Source organism: Polypterus senegalus, chromosome 8 (assembly GCF_016835505.1).
Source record: "Polypterus senegalus isolate Bchr_013 chromosome 8, ASM1683550v1, whole genome shotgun sequence".
NCBI classification, from domain to species: domain Eukaryota; kingdom Metazoa; phylum Chordata; class Cladistia; order Polypteriformes; family Polypteridae; genus Polypterus; species Polypterus senegalus.
The window spans coordinates 164080909-164097103 of record NC_053161.1 but is presented as its reverse complement, the minus strand read 5'-3'; the positions used below and the strand labels follow the sequence as shown (position 1 = coordinate 164097103).

At 39.3% G+C, this 16195-nt stretch overlaps 1 protein-coding gene across 1 annotated transcript in view; it reads right to left on the bottom strand.

The window, feature by feature from the left end:
* LOC120534674 (zinc finger protein 665-like) overlaps window positions 1–16195 on the bottom strand; it is a 53731-nt gene that overhangs the window by 14022 nt on the left and 23514 nt on the right. Inside the window, exon 4 of the mRNA XM_039762265.1 lies at window positions 591–964. Coding sequence (XP_039618199.1) covers window positions 591–964 — 374 coding nt within the window. The remainder of the gene's footprint in view (window positions 1–590; window positions 965–16195) is intronic.

Sequence of the window (16195 nt, the reverse complement as noted above, 5' to 3'; positions counted from 1 at the left end):
CCCGAAAGGTCTTGTCATGGCTTCCTTCGTCTGTTATGCAGCGTAAGCCGTCATTAAAGAAAGCAAAGTTATTTCTCCTATGTGATTTCTTTATACCACCATATCACTAAGGGAGGGGTATCACCTTTTTATATTATATCTATATAGATTTGGATTACGTAACGCCCCGTAATTAAAAAAAGGACTCATTCCAACAAGGAAGCTAGCGTCCCCTGCTGGGTACATCTCTTTTCAACATAATGTATTAAATCTCGCTATATTTTCAAGTATTAGATAAAAAATGGAAACCACCTTTCCAAGCCCCTACCTCCAACCCTTAAATGTATTTTTATCTTACACTTCGCTTCCCGGGTCCTCTCTGCGTGGGTTTCCTCGGGGTGCTCCAGTTTCCCCCCACAGTCAAACAACATGCAGGTTAGGTGCATTGGCAGTCTGAATTGTCCCTAGTGTGTGCTTGGGGTGTGTGTGTGTGTGTGCGCCCTGCCCAGGGTTTGTTCCTGCCTTGTGCCCTATGTTGGCTGGGATTGGTTCCAGCAGACCCCCCATGACCCTGTGTTAGGATATAGCAGGTTGAAAACTGACTGACTTACGTTCTCCGGACTGATTTGATGGTGGTGGATGATCTTCCAGAGTGTTAACAAGCCGCATTTCCTCTGTTGTCTTTACGTCAGGATTTAATGATTCGGACGTCACCGCGGGGTCACCACACTTCGCAATTTTATGTTGGTGCATCTCGATGCTGACAGTCGTCTCCTCTGCCTCTTCTTTAATGCCCACAGTTACCACTTCATAACTTTCATCCTTAAGGCAGAGACTCTCCTGTTTAGGGTGGAAAGATTCATCTTCAAGGTCCTCCTCCTTAATATTTACAGTCATTACATCCATGGCTTTAAAATCAGCCTCATATGTCTCCTCTTTCACATCCATCTTTGTGTTACAGCAAATGGCAGCCGTTTCTTCCTTGCTGTAGAAAGAACAAGATTTAATTCAATAGAAACTGTACCATCCAGTTCTAAACTATTTCATTTTTATAGCACACTACTAGCAAAGGATGTTGTCAAGTCAGACATTTAAAGAAGTCACACTAAAGCATATTGACAGTAACTCATCACTCTTCATAACAAATCATGAAACAAAAATTATGAAGAGAGGTCCAACAAGCTTGAGGAAGACCACCTCACAAAGTTGTGGGTCAGAAGTATTTACTACTTGGCTTACACATAATTGTGCTTAAATGTAATGGTGCTGAATAGCAGGCCACCAGATTTGCCTCATGTATTAGTTTAACTTAGGATGGGTAAAATGAATTTATATGATAACTTGGTGCAAGCAGAGCAGAAGCATATACTGAATACATACTGTATTAAGATAAATTTATAGGATGTCAATTAAACTATCCTTATTTTTAAAGGCATCATTCACAGCAGCTGCCATCACAAGGTGCTTCACAAAGTTAAAAAAAAAAAAAAGATCAATAGAGGGTGAGATAAAACTGATAAGCACAAAAAATTAAAAAGCAGAAAGTGGAACAAAGGCAAAGGTAGCCATGAACAGGAGTTGGAATTCTACCTCACAAGTTTAAACAGTGTGCAAAAAAAGTTTTATAAATCACCCAATTAAAAGACATTTTGGATCATTGAAATGTTAAGCTAGCAGGTTATTTGCAGAGATGCTCAAATGCTACACGAGGACTTTGTTCAATTATGTTGTGATCCTGTAAAAGAAACGTAATTAGTTAGGAGTAATGGGATATTCACTTTACGAGTGACACCAGAGTGCACTTTCTGGAGACGCCCAAAACAATGTTTGAACATTTCGAGCCCTGACTCACTGAACAGCCAGACTACAACTTTGCTAAAGTGAAATGAACACGGCTTCAGAAAACTTTTATTCCTAAATCAAAGCAGTAAAATACACAAATCTCAAGTTTTCAATAACTCAAAAAAGATTTATGAATTTAATTTTGAGAAAGCAAATATTTTCATGCAGAAAAAACTTTATTAAATTATTATTTAAAAAAAAATGTTATGCACACATCTTTAAAACTGTCATCTATGAGTAGACGATAAGGCAGTTGATCAGATGTAAATGAAATTCTTATGGTATGGATAAAAAAGTGAAGATTACTTTATGGTAAAAATTAGTGATAAATTTGCAAACTGATTTTACATCTCTCACAAGACATGAAAAACTGAATACAAAATGAAGAGGAGAGAGATATATAGTTAGCGAGAGACAGATATTCCCAGGAGGAAATTTGGCTTTTTACAGAAGCACTAGATATGAAAGGCACTATATAATAGATAGATAGATAGATAGATAGATAGATAGATAGATAGATAGATAGATAGATAGATGGGAAAGGCACTATATAATAGATAGATGAGATAGGCACTATATAATAGATAGATATGAAAGGCACTATATAATAGATAGATGTGAAAGGCACTATATAATAGATAGATATGAAAGGCACTATATAATAGATAGATAGATATGAAAGGCACTATATAATAGATAGATGTGAAAGGCACTATATAATAGATAGATAGACACACATCACAATGACTACAAAGTGAGAGAATTAAAAAAAAAAAAAAGTTCGGACTTGGTTGTCACAGTCCAAGTGAGGTGTTACACAGACTTATTGCTGTTGTTATAAAAGAGCCCCCAGTTACGTTTCTTCACATACATTTGTGGAATATTTTGTTAGCTAAAAGTCCTCAGTGTTAGTGCCATTGTGAACAATGCTGCACATCTTTTCTCCAACACACTAAGTTTTGTTTTACCTCCCTCCAAGGGGTCCAGAGTGTGCCCTGTTACTAAGTCTGCCCTTTTATTTAGCTTGATGATTTGGTAGGGCTCTGTTGAAGTGTTGTTGCGAGCCCCACACCACACAAAAAATTAAAAATGTTATACAATAGCAATGGGCTCTTGACACATGAAACTTAACTTCATGGAAGAACTACTCACATACTGGCCTGACACGGACTTACATTTTAGTGCAGCACATGCAGACATTCATTTTTGCTTTTAAAGCGATTTGTTTAAATTATACAATTCTATTCAAACAGGAACATCCAGTCTGACAGCACTGGTGTAAAACCTAACTCCTCACTCCTTTAATTTTTTAATAATAGACTTTAATTATTAATATACTTTAATTATTAATACGCTTTAATGATTACACTAATGTGCAATCCCAAGAAAACAAAATATTAAGTAAATCAGTTGCATTGTTAAGCTTTTCCAACTTCAGTTGAACTTAAACATTATTGATATTCAAAGTGTTATATGTATTCTCTTACTCTTTTTGTCCTACGTATAAAAAAAACTGTAAGAACCATTTACCTAATACAGGTTATAGCAATTTTACTGTATTCTAAAAATGTGAAAACTGTTTTATATAAACTATCCTATACTACGTGGTTCGCACAAATGCACATTTAGTTGGAAGAATCCAAAAACACCTCTTGTAACTCAATGGGGAAATGGGATCTTATCTTCAATTGGATAAAATTAAATTTACCGTAGATCAGCTTACCAGGTATTTACTTGACTTTTACTGCTGTTTTAGCAGACTGGACATAGTACAACGATGCTTAAGCTGACCAGTAATTCGCAATATTTGGTTCACCTTAAATCGTGGAAACAAAACCCACTTTTGCCATATTATTGTCTGGTGTTAAAAGAAGAAGGAGGTTGTCTGCGTTCCCTTTTCATTTGATTGATTAAAAAAAGAAAAATAAACCAAACTGCAGTTACTTCAAGCTTAAAGATTGCCGTCATTCCACGAAAACCACGAGTGAAAGAATGGCGGTGTGCCTGGGCGCTTTAAAATACAAATGTGACTCGACAACATGAAGTGAGCCGCAGACGGAGAGCGATGAATGGCGTGTATTAAAGGACACAGACAAATTCAGCCGAGCAAAGTCATCAACACTCCATATGCCTGTGATTCAAGTGACGTGCTGAAACAGATGGAGAAGAGAAGAAAAAACACATCCATAAATTAAGAACCCCGAATTAGGGCCACTTACCTTCTATCTCTCAATAGACTTGTAAAAGTCTACTGACTCTACGTAAGACGCGCGCCGACTTTACTGTGCGTCTCCTCTTGATGACGTCACGAGGCAGGCATTGTTTCCCGTCGTTCGCGTGCATACGCGTCTGCTCGCTCTGGCTTACATGAAACTGCGCGCATCTGCCTGCCTTTTCTTCAGTATTCCGGCATACATTATGGGTAAACTTAGGGTTGGGGAAGGGCTAACTGACTCAAGTCAAGTTAACCTTATGACAAAAACGTGCAATCCAATTGGCTGTCTAGAGGGGCTCTGCAGCAAGACCCATCTACTCTTTAAATAAATGGCAGTTTAAATACTCTTGGTATGTTACTGTCATCTGTTGTATGGAGAGGATATTTCTAATTAAGTTTAATTTGCTAAATTCTTTTTTCCAATCCAATGTTTTTAGCAAATTCCATGAGTTGATTGTAAATGTCAACACCTTTACACTTTTCCTGCAGATGATTCTTTAATGTTATTGCAGCCACATTCATTTTGTTGAGACTTTCGATTACGTAGATAGACAGATATATAGATAGGCTGAACTTTAATGAATGATCATCTTTGATTTTGTTATGAATTACAGAGGAGAAACAAATGTTTGGTAGTTTCCATTGATCCACATTTGACCAGCACTAGCATATAATCCTTAATTTAAGGCATAGTATCTTTGTCTTCTATTTTCACTTATGTTTTTAAATGGTCACCCTATTGCAGTGATGGCGAACCATTTAGAAACCAAGTGCCCAAACTGCAATCCAAAACCCACTTATTTATCGCAAAGTGCCAACATGGCAATTTAACCTGAATACCACCTAAAACTGAACACCAGCATAACCAAGGAGCTGGTGGTGGATTTTAGGAGGCCCAGGCCCCTCATGGACCCCGTGATCATCAGAGGTGAGTGTGTGCAGAGGGTACAGACCTATAAATACCTGGGAGTGCAGCTGGATGGTAAATTGGACTGAACTGCCAATACTGATGCTCTGTCTGTCTATCTACTGAGCTTTTAGTTTAGAAAAGCAACTCATACATTAACATCTTTTGTCTTAAAAGAAAAACATAATAACAGAGCTTTCAATGATACAAACAACTTTTTGTTGAAAGGTTAAAGTTTGCATTCGGTATGCTTTTGAACAATTAATGTGCTTTTTGCTGTTGTATGCATGCTGATAATTTGTCTAACCTTGGCTCATACTTTGTAAGTTTGAGAGCAACACATGCAGCACTCAGGTCATCTGTTAGTCTGTTTCTGGCGTCAGATTTGATTTAATTCAAAGCTGAAAACAGCTGCGCACAAGCATAAGATGTTCCACACAAAGTAAGGAAAGCAATCTCAAGTGCCTTCATTGACTTAAGATTATTTGGCAGAGAATTCCACACTTTAAGGATTTCATTTTCATAACTAACTGTGCTGTCCTTTGTCATCCCTTCGATCCTCTCAAGTGTTTCACGCAGGTCTTCCCTATTAAGCCCCGCCCCCAAAGCTTCCATTTTATATTACGGGGTCGTGGATCAGGTGTGGCGATTAGCAACTCCCGGCAATAATTACAGATGCGGACGACTCCTCACCTGTGCGCTTAAGCGAGGACTGCCCGCATCACAAAGCTCCCGAAACCGCCCGCCACTCTACCATAACCCTTTAAGCTGAAAGCGCAATTATCTGTTAAAACTGGCCTTTTCAATTTTGAGCTGTGGACCCACTATACCACATCCCTTCCAACCCCACCACGGGAATCACAGACTCAAAAGGCCGCAGTCCGTGCCGCACCCTCAAGCAGCATGTGTGTCGCCCGCCTTACCCCAGACAGGAGAGGAAGGAAGCGCTCCCATTGGGCTGCTGGGCAGAGGGGTGGGTGATGTGAGAAAAGTCCTCCGGCGCGCGTGGTGAGGGGAGCAGCCCGGCCCCGCATTCCTCTGGCTTTATAGTAACGAACTCTGTGCTCGGGCGACGGCGCGCGTGCCCACTGAGAGGGCTCTGAGTGCCCCCTTTGGCACGCGTGCCATAGATTCGCCACCACTGCCCTATTGTAATGTGTTCTCTCATCTATATAGACAAAGGAGCCGGAGCCACAAGAACAGTTGTAAAATACTTTACTATATGGAAAAAATGGAACCAATGTATCTAATCAAAACAATTGGTTGAGGCACACAACACCAACAGAGGAACTTAATGTTAGATTGCACTAGGGGAATCGATAACATTTATTTTGATATTACTTGTGTGCAGTATTGTCACTAGTATATTTCATGATTGACATTTATATATTTTTTTAATTGATTTTACTCTTGAGAGAAGGATGGAGCAAAAGGAAAAAAAAGGAAGGCCTAAGATGAGGTTTATGGATGTGATGAGAGAGGATGAGCAGGCAGTGGGCATAACAGAACAAGATGAAGAGGAAATGAAGACATGGAAACTGTGGTGACCCCTAACAGGAGCAGCAGAAATAAGAAGAATTGCTTTTACTCTATTAATGCTGTTTGTAAGGTTCCACATAAAATTGCTGTGATGAAATGTTCTTTCTGCTGGTTATAAAACCTACAGTATATTTGGTGTTACTTCTGACTTTTCATTCTTTTGAAAGGTACCAGCTTCTGGCGAGATTAATTAGTTAATTTTGCAACCACCTTATCACAGGAGTAGTTGCCTTTGGGGAAGCTAAGAGGGCAACACATGTTTTAAGTGTTTTCTTATTTTATTTATTTATTTGTTTGGTATGTTTACTTTTTTGTTTAGTAGTAATAGCTAACACCACTATGGTGATGGAAGAAGATTTGATTCTACATATCATCAAAATATTTTGTAATATTGTAGGAAATCCAATAGTGTTTCAATTGTGCAAAGGCTGGAAGCTGGTTTACTATTACCTGTATATTATTGATTGCAGAAGCAGACATTTTAGTATTGCTGGAAAAAGTGCAGCAATTAAAAATGGAAAATGGGCAATGAAGGCAGGGATGTAGCTGTGCCATCTCCTGCCTCAAATCATCAGTCTAATGTGGATGCTTCTCCATCTGCTGTGTAACGGTTTGTGTATGTGCCTAAAGAGAAATTGTTCTAGTCTAATGGCATTGATGTTGTAGACTGATAGAAGAGGTTTGTACTAATAAATGAGGAACAGGCAATGTGAGTTTGACCATTTGGAGGGACAAGTCAAAACTGAAATTATAGTCCGTCAACACAAGAATGAGATGATCATTAGTATATTTTTAATATTTTTTTAGAACCGTATGATGCTTTCCATTCCTATGTAAAATTACATTTTTGTTTTTTGCACAAAGAGGCAAATCTTTGCAGAAGCTCTTTATTGTGTTGCTTACTGTTATGGATAAGAGTTAAGAATAGTCCTGTATAACAAAGTCCTGTGTATTTTCATTATTTTGCAGTACTAACGTGATCATCTTGTTTTGTTCATATTAAATCTCGATGCTCCTTATTGGATACTAGCTGTTTAAGCCCATGCTGTAAAAAGGTCCTAGAAACTATTGAAATCATAAGAAAAAAAAATTGAAATGTGGAGATGTCAGGTAATTGAAAGGAACTACTCTGGGCATCTCTATCCTAGGTGGTTTCATTTTGCCAATGTGCTCGCCTCGCTTGTGTATTAGCGGCGGGAGGAAAAGTAAAAGGGATACCGGTTTGCCTGTCTCGCTTGCGAAAGAGTTTCTCTCTTTTCTCAGTGGTTTAATTTTGGCAACAGACTCGCTTTCTTCTTCCGACTCATTAACTTAGGGCCACCTTGCCGGCTCTCTGAGCTTCATGCTGTAGTAGCCACGCACTTCTGGGTCGGACAGACAGACAGACACACACACACTTCCACGCGTAGACGTTTAGTTTTCTGTTTCCTTGGAGGTGAAGCCCTTACCCCGACTCCATCTTTCACTTCCGGGCCAGACAAACACACACACTTCCACGCGCAGACGTTTATATATAAAATTAGAAAAGAGGCCATTAGATGGGAAGAAGAAGGGAAAACACACACACACACACATATATATCTATATATTTTTATCGGGGTGAGTGTTTTCAAGTTCTTGGTACATCAGACACGTCTGCAAAGAGGTGAGATAAGAGATGCTATTTAAACAACAGGCTCACCTTGATTAACTTTCCTATAATGGGGGATATTTGCAGATGGGTAATTGCAGATACCAGTATAACCAGAAGGGACTGGTTGTTTGTAGACTACATAAGCAAAAAGTTCATATGGCCAAATTTTGTCAAAATTGACCAGCCATCATTTCGTGAATTGACTCTAAGGGTCCTGAACAGACTGGGCAGTTGGAAAACTAGTGGCCCCTATGGTGTTGACCTACCCCATGGAAGAGACTAGTTCTGGTTCAAATAAATTCTGATAATGTCATAAACCTAATTGTCCAATGCCCATGTGTTACAGTTTCTTAGTGGGGTGACTGTTCTTAGTTTATTAAATGCAGGTTTCATGGTGACAACAATAACTGAAGCTTTTTTTCTGAAACATTTTAAACCTTGGTGTGAAAACGGGTTTCCTAAGTGTGGGTGGTTGCAGCTTTATGCTACAAATCCAGATCTTACATAGTGGTAACTTAATTAGGTTCACTTCCATACATTAAAAAAAATACAGTAAATATACCTATTGATGAATGAATTGAGGCATTGTGTTCAAAGACTGGGGAAGATACACTGTCCAGATCCTCTTTTGATCAGGGGACAACGCCCAAAGCAAATCATGCAATCTGTAATTGAAACGTTCACACTGACTCTTTCCTTCAGGTGATGAGGAGTGGTACAAGTTTTCTGAATCCCATATAGTTAAAGATGTTGAATAATATGACCCTCAGAATTTCAAATGTGATCAGAAAGTATTCTTGCAGGTACGTCAAAAAAGATAATACAGTAATCCCTCCTCGATCGTGGGGGTTGCGTTCCAGAACCCCCCGCGATAGATGAAAATCCGCGAAGTAGAAACCATATGTTTGTGTAGTTATTTTTATATATTTTAAGCCCTTAGAAACTCTCCCACACTGTTAACATTATTAGAGCCCTCTAGACATGAAATAACACCCTTTAGTCAAAAGTTTAAACTGTGCTCCATGACAAGACAGAGATGACAGTTCTTTCTCAGAATGCAAATATATCTTCCTCTTCAAAGAATGCGTGTCAGGAGCAGAGAATTTCAGAGAGAGAGAGAGAGAAATGTAAACAATCAAAAAATCAATACGTGCTTTTGGGCTTTTAAGTATGCATAAAGCAACATTTTTTAGAGGAGCGTCCGTATCCTCTGTGCAAACAGCCCCTCTGCTCACACCCCCTCCGTCAGGCAGAGAGAGTGAGAGAGACAGAGAAAAGCAAACAGTCAAGCACCACGCAGGAAGCATATCGTATATCATTGAGGAGTTTTACTTAATACGCAATACATGCTCTGATTGGGTAGCCTCTAAGCCATCCGCCAATAGCGTCCCTTATAATTAAATTAAAAGACCCATTGTCCGCAGAAATCCACGAACAAGCGAAAAATCCATGATATATATTTAGATATGCTTACATTTAAAATCCGCGATGGAGTGAAGCCGTGAAAGTCAAAGCGCGATATAGCGAGGGATCACTGTACACCAGAAGAATGCTCAATTATTCCTTGAATTATAGGTCTTTGTCCTTGCTTCACACCTTCTGGCTCAAAAGGTCTGCCGAGGGGCTCCTGGAGAGACATCAGGACACCTCTGATTTATACCTTTGTTATCAGCTGAAGTCCGTGCAGGACCTTGTACAAGCTGGAGTTCAGTCACTTTGGAATGCAAGTGGGGGAGCCACAGCTGAATGCCTGAACCTCTGTTAAATCTGCTTTCTTACCAGGCCCTTTTCCCACCAACTGCCAATTCTAGAACTCCAGTAACCTGTTTTTGAACATACAGCACGCAGTTTAAGTACTGCATGCAATGATGTAGGCAACTGCCATAAAGACAGTGCTGGGGGTGTTGGCTTAGGGTTACCAGGTACCAGAATAGCCAAAGTAAGGCAGTAAAGGAAGACACAGGAGAACACATTGCAAGTTTCACTTCTGGGAAACACCATTTAGTGGTGCGTTTTGGGATGAAGAAGTGATACCCACATTGAATCGAAGACTGGGTGACAGGGGTCCCCCTTGGAGTTTTGATCTCTCAGAGATGTCTGTGTGATATCAAAGAAAGTGGCCTTTGGGGAAGGTGTAATCTGAGGGGAGGGTCACAGTGACATCATTAGGGGGTTGCTACTGTGGCTTTAGTCCCTGATTTCAAGTGTCCAGCCCCTGATCTTCAAGATCCCCCTCTACAGCATCTCATGGATATTTTTGACAGCAGTGACATGCAGTGAGGCTCATGACTGGTGAGACACTGACTCCTTCGAAGTCAGACTTACAAATATAAGAACCCAAAAGAGTAGCTTATTCACTAATCACTTGGCAGCATGCACACTGACTACTGGTTTTGTTTCATATCTCATCAGCATTCTTTACACATACATAGGTCAGGTAGATATTTGGATAAGAAAGAATGTTACATTTATAGCAAAGAGAGAGTGTGGAAAGAGCGCATTTCCTCCTCACCCTCCATGTGTTCTAAAAACAAAAGAATATTTTATTTAAAGTCAAAATTTAGTTTTTAAATATTAGATTGTTTTTTTCTTAGTCTGATCCCATTTGTTTTATAAAATTGAAAGCTGTTTATGGATCTCACCTTTATTTGTAAATTAAGTCCATGCGCCTATCCTTCTCCATGAAAATCTCCGTAACTTTCTTGTAAAAGTCCTCCTTATTTTCCTTTAGTTTTATAAATCTTAATCTTCCATTTTGGCAGTCAGTCGGAACAAAAAATTAAAATATACAGAGTGCTGCAGTGCAATTGATTTCCTGATATCGTTAACTTATTGGCACCTCTGCGTAGAACAGCAGCAACAAGAACCTGTTGGGCTCACATGCGCCCCCTTCAGTGTGACACAGTACTGTCTGCCTCACCTTGTGCCTTTTCACTGCGGTTTTATGTCCGATCAGCAATACTAAATATGTCACACCTATTCATTAAAGATATAAGCCAGAGTGTGGAAAGTCAGGGTGTATAATAAACGTGTCTGCAAACATTATATTGGCGACATACAGAGAGACAGCAACAGGTACGCACCAATTGCATGCATCAACCCAGTGTGTGAGGGGGAGCGCAGTCCGAGGTGAGGTGAGGCTTGTCTCTGCTGCACCTCCCGTTTTTCTCCTTTATTTAAACAGGAAATGCGCAAATTGAGCGATTTTGACTATAAAAATTATCACAATTATTGGAACCATACAGAAAACAAATTTATTTATTAAGCGGATTCATTTATTTTATGTTATCATGATTAGTTTGTCTTACTTTTCATGATGGCCTCACCTGACTCCCCTTACCGCACGTCCCTGTTTGAGAGCCCAGCTCACCTTCATTCCATGCCATATTCTAATATAGATTGATAACTGTGCTAAAACTCCAAGGGAGGACAACCCTGCTTTTCAGTCTATATGTAATGTATAATGGCAATATCATGCAGCAGACAAAGCCCCATAATTAGTATGAAAATTAGTGATACTCTTGGGAGATACCTTTGGTATTTCACTCTCCCTAAGATAGCCACATTGTTCTGAAGACCTTTTCCCCTTGGAAGTTCAATTGCAAAGAGATACCATATTGTATCAAAAAATTTCCTCCTTGTAGTTTCAAGCTGGTTTATTGCTGGTACTTAAGCCCAGTTAACAAATTAGTGTAAAAGCCAGCCATTTTGTGGGAGTTTAGCAATGTATTCTAGACTTTCATTACCCCTACACCATTTTGGATTATGTTGTTTGGTCTGATGAATCAAAACTGGACTTTTTCTTTTTTTGGGGGAGACATAGGTCCCATTATATCTGGTGCAAAGTTAGCACAGCTTTCCATAAAAAACATAATGCCATCAGTCAAACATGGCGTTGGTTGTGGTGGTGGTATAGTGATGGTGTGAGAATGCTTTACCCTCTTAGCCTGGATGACATTCTATCATTAACAAAAGTTTGAATTAAGCTGTCTACTAGAAAGTATTCAAGGAGAATTTCTGATTATCAGTCCATGATCTGAGGCTCAAGCGAATTTGGTTTATACAGCAGGAGAATGATCCAAAGCACAAGGGCAAGTCCACCACTAAATAAATATATACATAATTAAGTAAATAAATAAGGTTTTAGGGTGGCCTAGTCAACATCCTGACTTCATTGCCATTGAGATGTTGTGGTGGGACCTTAAATGGGCAGTTCAAGAGTTGCAAACCCCCACAATGTGGCTGAACACACAGGTTCTCCACAGCGATGCCAAAGACTGATCTCCTGTTACCAAAAGTGTTTGATTGCAGTTGTTGCCGCACAACCAGGTATTAAGAACTTTTATCCTTCAATAAATCAAAACATCATTTAAAAGCTGTGTATTTATTCAGTTTACTCAATATACTAAATTTGTTTGGAGATCAAAAACAATTAAGTGTTATGAATAAGCAAAAATAGAGGAAATCAGGAGCGGAGAGGATACTTTTTCACAGCACAGTACATAATTTATTTAAACATACTTGTACACACACGGAGGCTCATGCAAACACTTTCAAAGAAATGAATAAGTCAACGTAATGGACAGCTTGTTTGACCTACCAGAGCACATGCTGCATAATGAAGTGAAAGAAAAAGAATAAAGAGACAAACACACACACTCTCAAGGCCATACTTCTGCACAAGGGACTCTGAAATTAATCAAGATGTATCAAAACATATTTGGTCGTTTTTTAAATGCATACTTACACAAGACTGGCAGATCCAGCCCTCTTTTTTGTCATCCCTCATATAACTTGTCCATCGCGCACACACTGTCATCCTGGTTTATGCATCTCGAGCTGCTGGCTTTCTTTGCACTTCTATTATATAAAAAAAAAAAAACCTTGGAAGGAGATGATCAAGTGATTTTCTCGGAGACACTTTAACATCCCAAGAGAGACACTTTAACGTCCCATGAGACAAGGCAGTGAGAAAAAAGGACAGCTGCTGTACAGGCTTTAAATTAATTAACGTGCAGCGAGGCAAGCAGAACATGCAGCACGGCAGCAACAGCAGCAAGCCAGCAGCTGATCCGACAGCATCTCCTAAGTGTTCTTTGAGGTACTGATAGAGAGGTTCTTTACGCTTCACATACATCAGAAGAGCTGACAAATCGCACAGTTTGGAGAGGTTGTATGGTAACAAAGTGACACAAACTTCAGTTACTGAGTTGGTTGTGTTGTCTGCTGAGCATCACGTGAACTGTAGTCTCCATGGCCATGAAAAACTAAACCTACTGAAATTTCCATAACTTGTTGCATTTCCAGTTCTTCAGAGATTCTTTAATTTTTTATCCTGTCTCTTTTTGTTTTACCTACCACTCATCTTAAACACTTCATTTCAACTGCTGTTATTTGAGATCTTTGTTTATCTAGTATTGCCCAAGATTCTACAGCATATAGTATTGTTAGTACATATCTGGTTTTATATTTAATTCCTGATTCCCTTTTAGTGTTTTTAAAATGATAATATACTTTGCCTCTTTATTCTATTTCTAATTTCTTTTTCTGTCATTACATCTTCACTTTTGATTACTCCCTGCTACTCCTACACTGACACATTTTGTAGTTGTTTTCTACCTATCTGTATCCAGATTTTTCATTTCTATTCTTGCTCTTCCCTTGTTATTTTCATTACCTTACCTTTCTCTACATTTATTATCATACCTTTGGTTCCAGCTTCCTGTCACAGGAACACACTAGGTGGAAGAAGTCCCACGAACAGGATTGCTGTGACTCTTCATAATATAATAAAAAGACAAGTGCCTCTGTGTCCATCTGGTTGCTGTGTCTGTGCTATTCAAAAGATGGCACATCACAAACATTAGCACAGTTTTTACAGACTCTGTGCCAAATGGCTTGTAACAGAGGCAGAGCAACCGGACAGACACATAGCACTGAAAATGTTACGGCTGAAGTCTACATTGATTTCAGATGGGCTGACTCACCTAGTTCATAGTAATCACCTATGGACCAAAGTCCAGTTTTCCTAAGGTAATGGGGGCTTTGTTATTAGACCAATCATTTGCACTGAAATATAAAACAAGCCTCAAAAATGAATGATCTAAACACTGGAAAAAAGAAAGGTTAAGAATTGGAATATCTTTTATATAAATGTGTCTGTCCGGCCCGGAAGTGAGAGATGGAGTCGGAGTAAGGGTTCCACCTCAGAGGAAACCGAAAACTCGCTTAGCCACTAATAACACAAATGAGGCGAGCACACCAACAAAACGAAACCTCCAAAAGAAAGACAAAACCGCTTAGCCACTAACATCGGCAAAACGGTACCCTTGTTACTTTTCTTCCCGCCACTAATGCACAAACGATGTGAGCAAGATGGCAAAACAAATCCTCCTAGGAAAGAGATGACCAGAGTAGTTCCTTTCAATTCCCTGACATTTCCACATTTCAATTTTTTTTTTATGACGATTTCAAAAGTTTCTAGGACCCCTGGCTTTTAACAGCACGGGTTTACACAGCCAGTGGAATATAATGATGTTAACTGGTAAAGACAGTAAAAGACATGAAAAAGTATTTGGACCAAATTCTTAGAATATCTGAAATGAAAAGAGATGTGAATTGGAATGATAAATCTAGGTAAAGCACTCTCAGGTTTTCAGGATCTCCAGTAGAAAGCAGCATGGTGGCAGGAGTGGGGATAATTGCAAGTAGTAGGATGGAAAAGAGGATAACATGATAGAAACGTATAAATCCAAGGATAACGACAATGAATTTGAATCTTCAGGTTAGAATAGGACTAATACAAATTTATGCTCCAGCAGAAAACAGTACAGCAGATGAAAAGGATGAATTTTATGGAGAGCTACAGCAGGCGTGAAAGAAAATGCAATCCAATACCGAGAGCAGAATTGTAATGCGAGACTAAAATGGCCATACTGGTAACCAGAAAAGAATAGGGACATAAAGCAAAGGGATAACATGGTGTGACCAAAAGGGGGAACCCCCAAACACAAGTGCACAAACAAAGTCAAGTGTACAAATAAACATATTTTTCACAGGTTCTTCTGTCAATACAAATCACAGTCTCCATCTAATATAATAATTCCTCCAGGCAAGCCTTGTCCTCTACCTCCCGACTACAACTACCTGAGTGAAGTACGACACCTCCTTTTATCCTGGACCTGGGAGTACTTCCAGTGCCACAGCAGGGCATGATGGAAGTACTTCTGGGTCACATGGATGTTGCCTGTAACAAGAGGGTCCTCTCCCTACAGCACCTCATGGTGGTATCTAAGGTCCCTGACAGAGTTGCCCTTCCACACTGCAAACCCTAAGCAACCCTGCAGGTGTCCATACTGAGAACCAGCCAGCGGAGCATTGCCACCTCCCATTGAGGATGAACGGTCTATTCATTAATTGTTCTTTCTGAACAGGATACAAATGTAAGATCTTCCTGGCCAGTGTGTGCCTCCATTCCTGCACTCTACCCATTATGGCTTCCTAGCCAGTAGCAATCTTTCCTCAAACCCAAGTGGAATGCTGGTCCAACAGCTTGGAAGGAGAGGTGAATAAGAATGGGTAAATAATGCTAGATTGGTAGTAACTAAGCAAATGATAATTGGAGAACACTTGGATCAATCACACAAGTACTTACAAAACAGAAGAACAGGTTCATAAAAGCATTATAGAGTACATACAAGAATTTTGAGGTACACAGCGCATGAAGTCAAAGCAATCGGGCTATCTACCAAACAGAGTGAAAGTAATGGACTTGAACATTCTCAAACCACTTAAAGATTGATTAAGAAAATGCTCAAAAATTAAATTTGAATAATTAGAATAAAAACACAGACAACAGAAAAATAGAAACAGGCTTCAAGAAAATATACAAGAAATAGGGGAAAAAAAAGTAGCTCTTTAAATAAAAGATAGATATAAATAAGAAATTACAAACTGCTCCAGACACCTATGGAGTTACAACAGTAATCTAGGACCTTAAACAAAAAAGAATAAAAAGGTGGAATGACGAAGCAAAAAGCAAGGCAGTAGAGACAAAGGAGGCATGGACAAAATAGTTAAG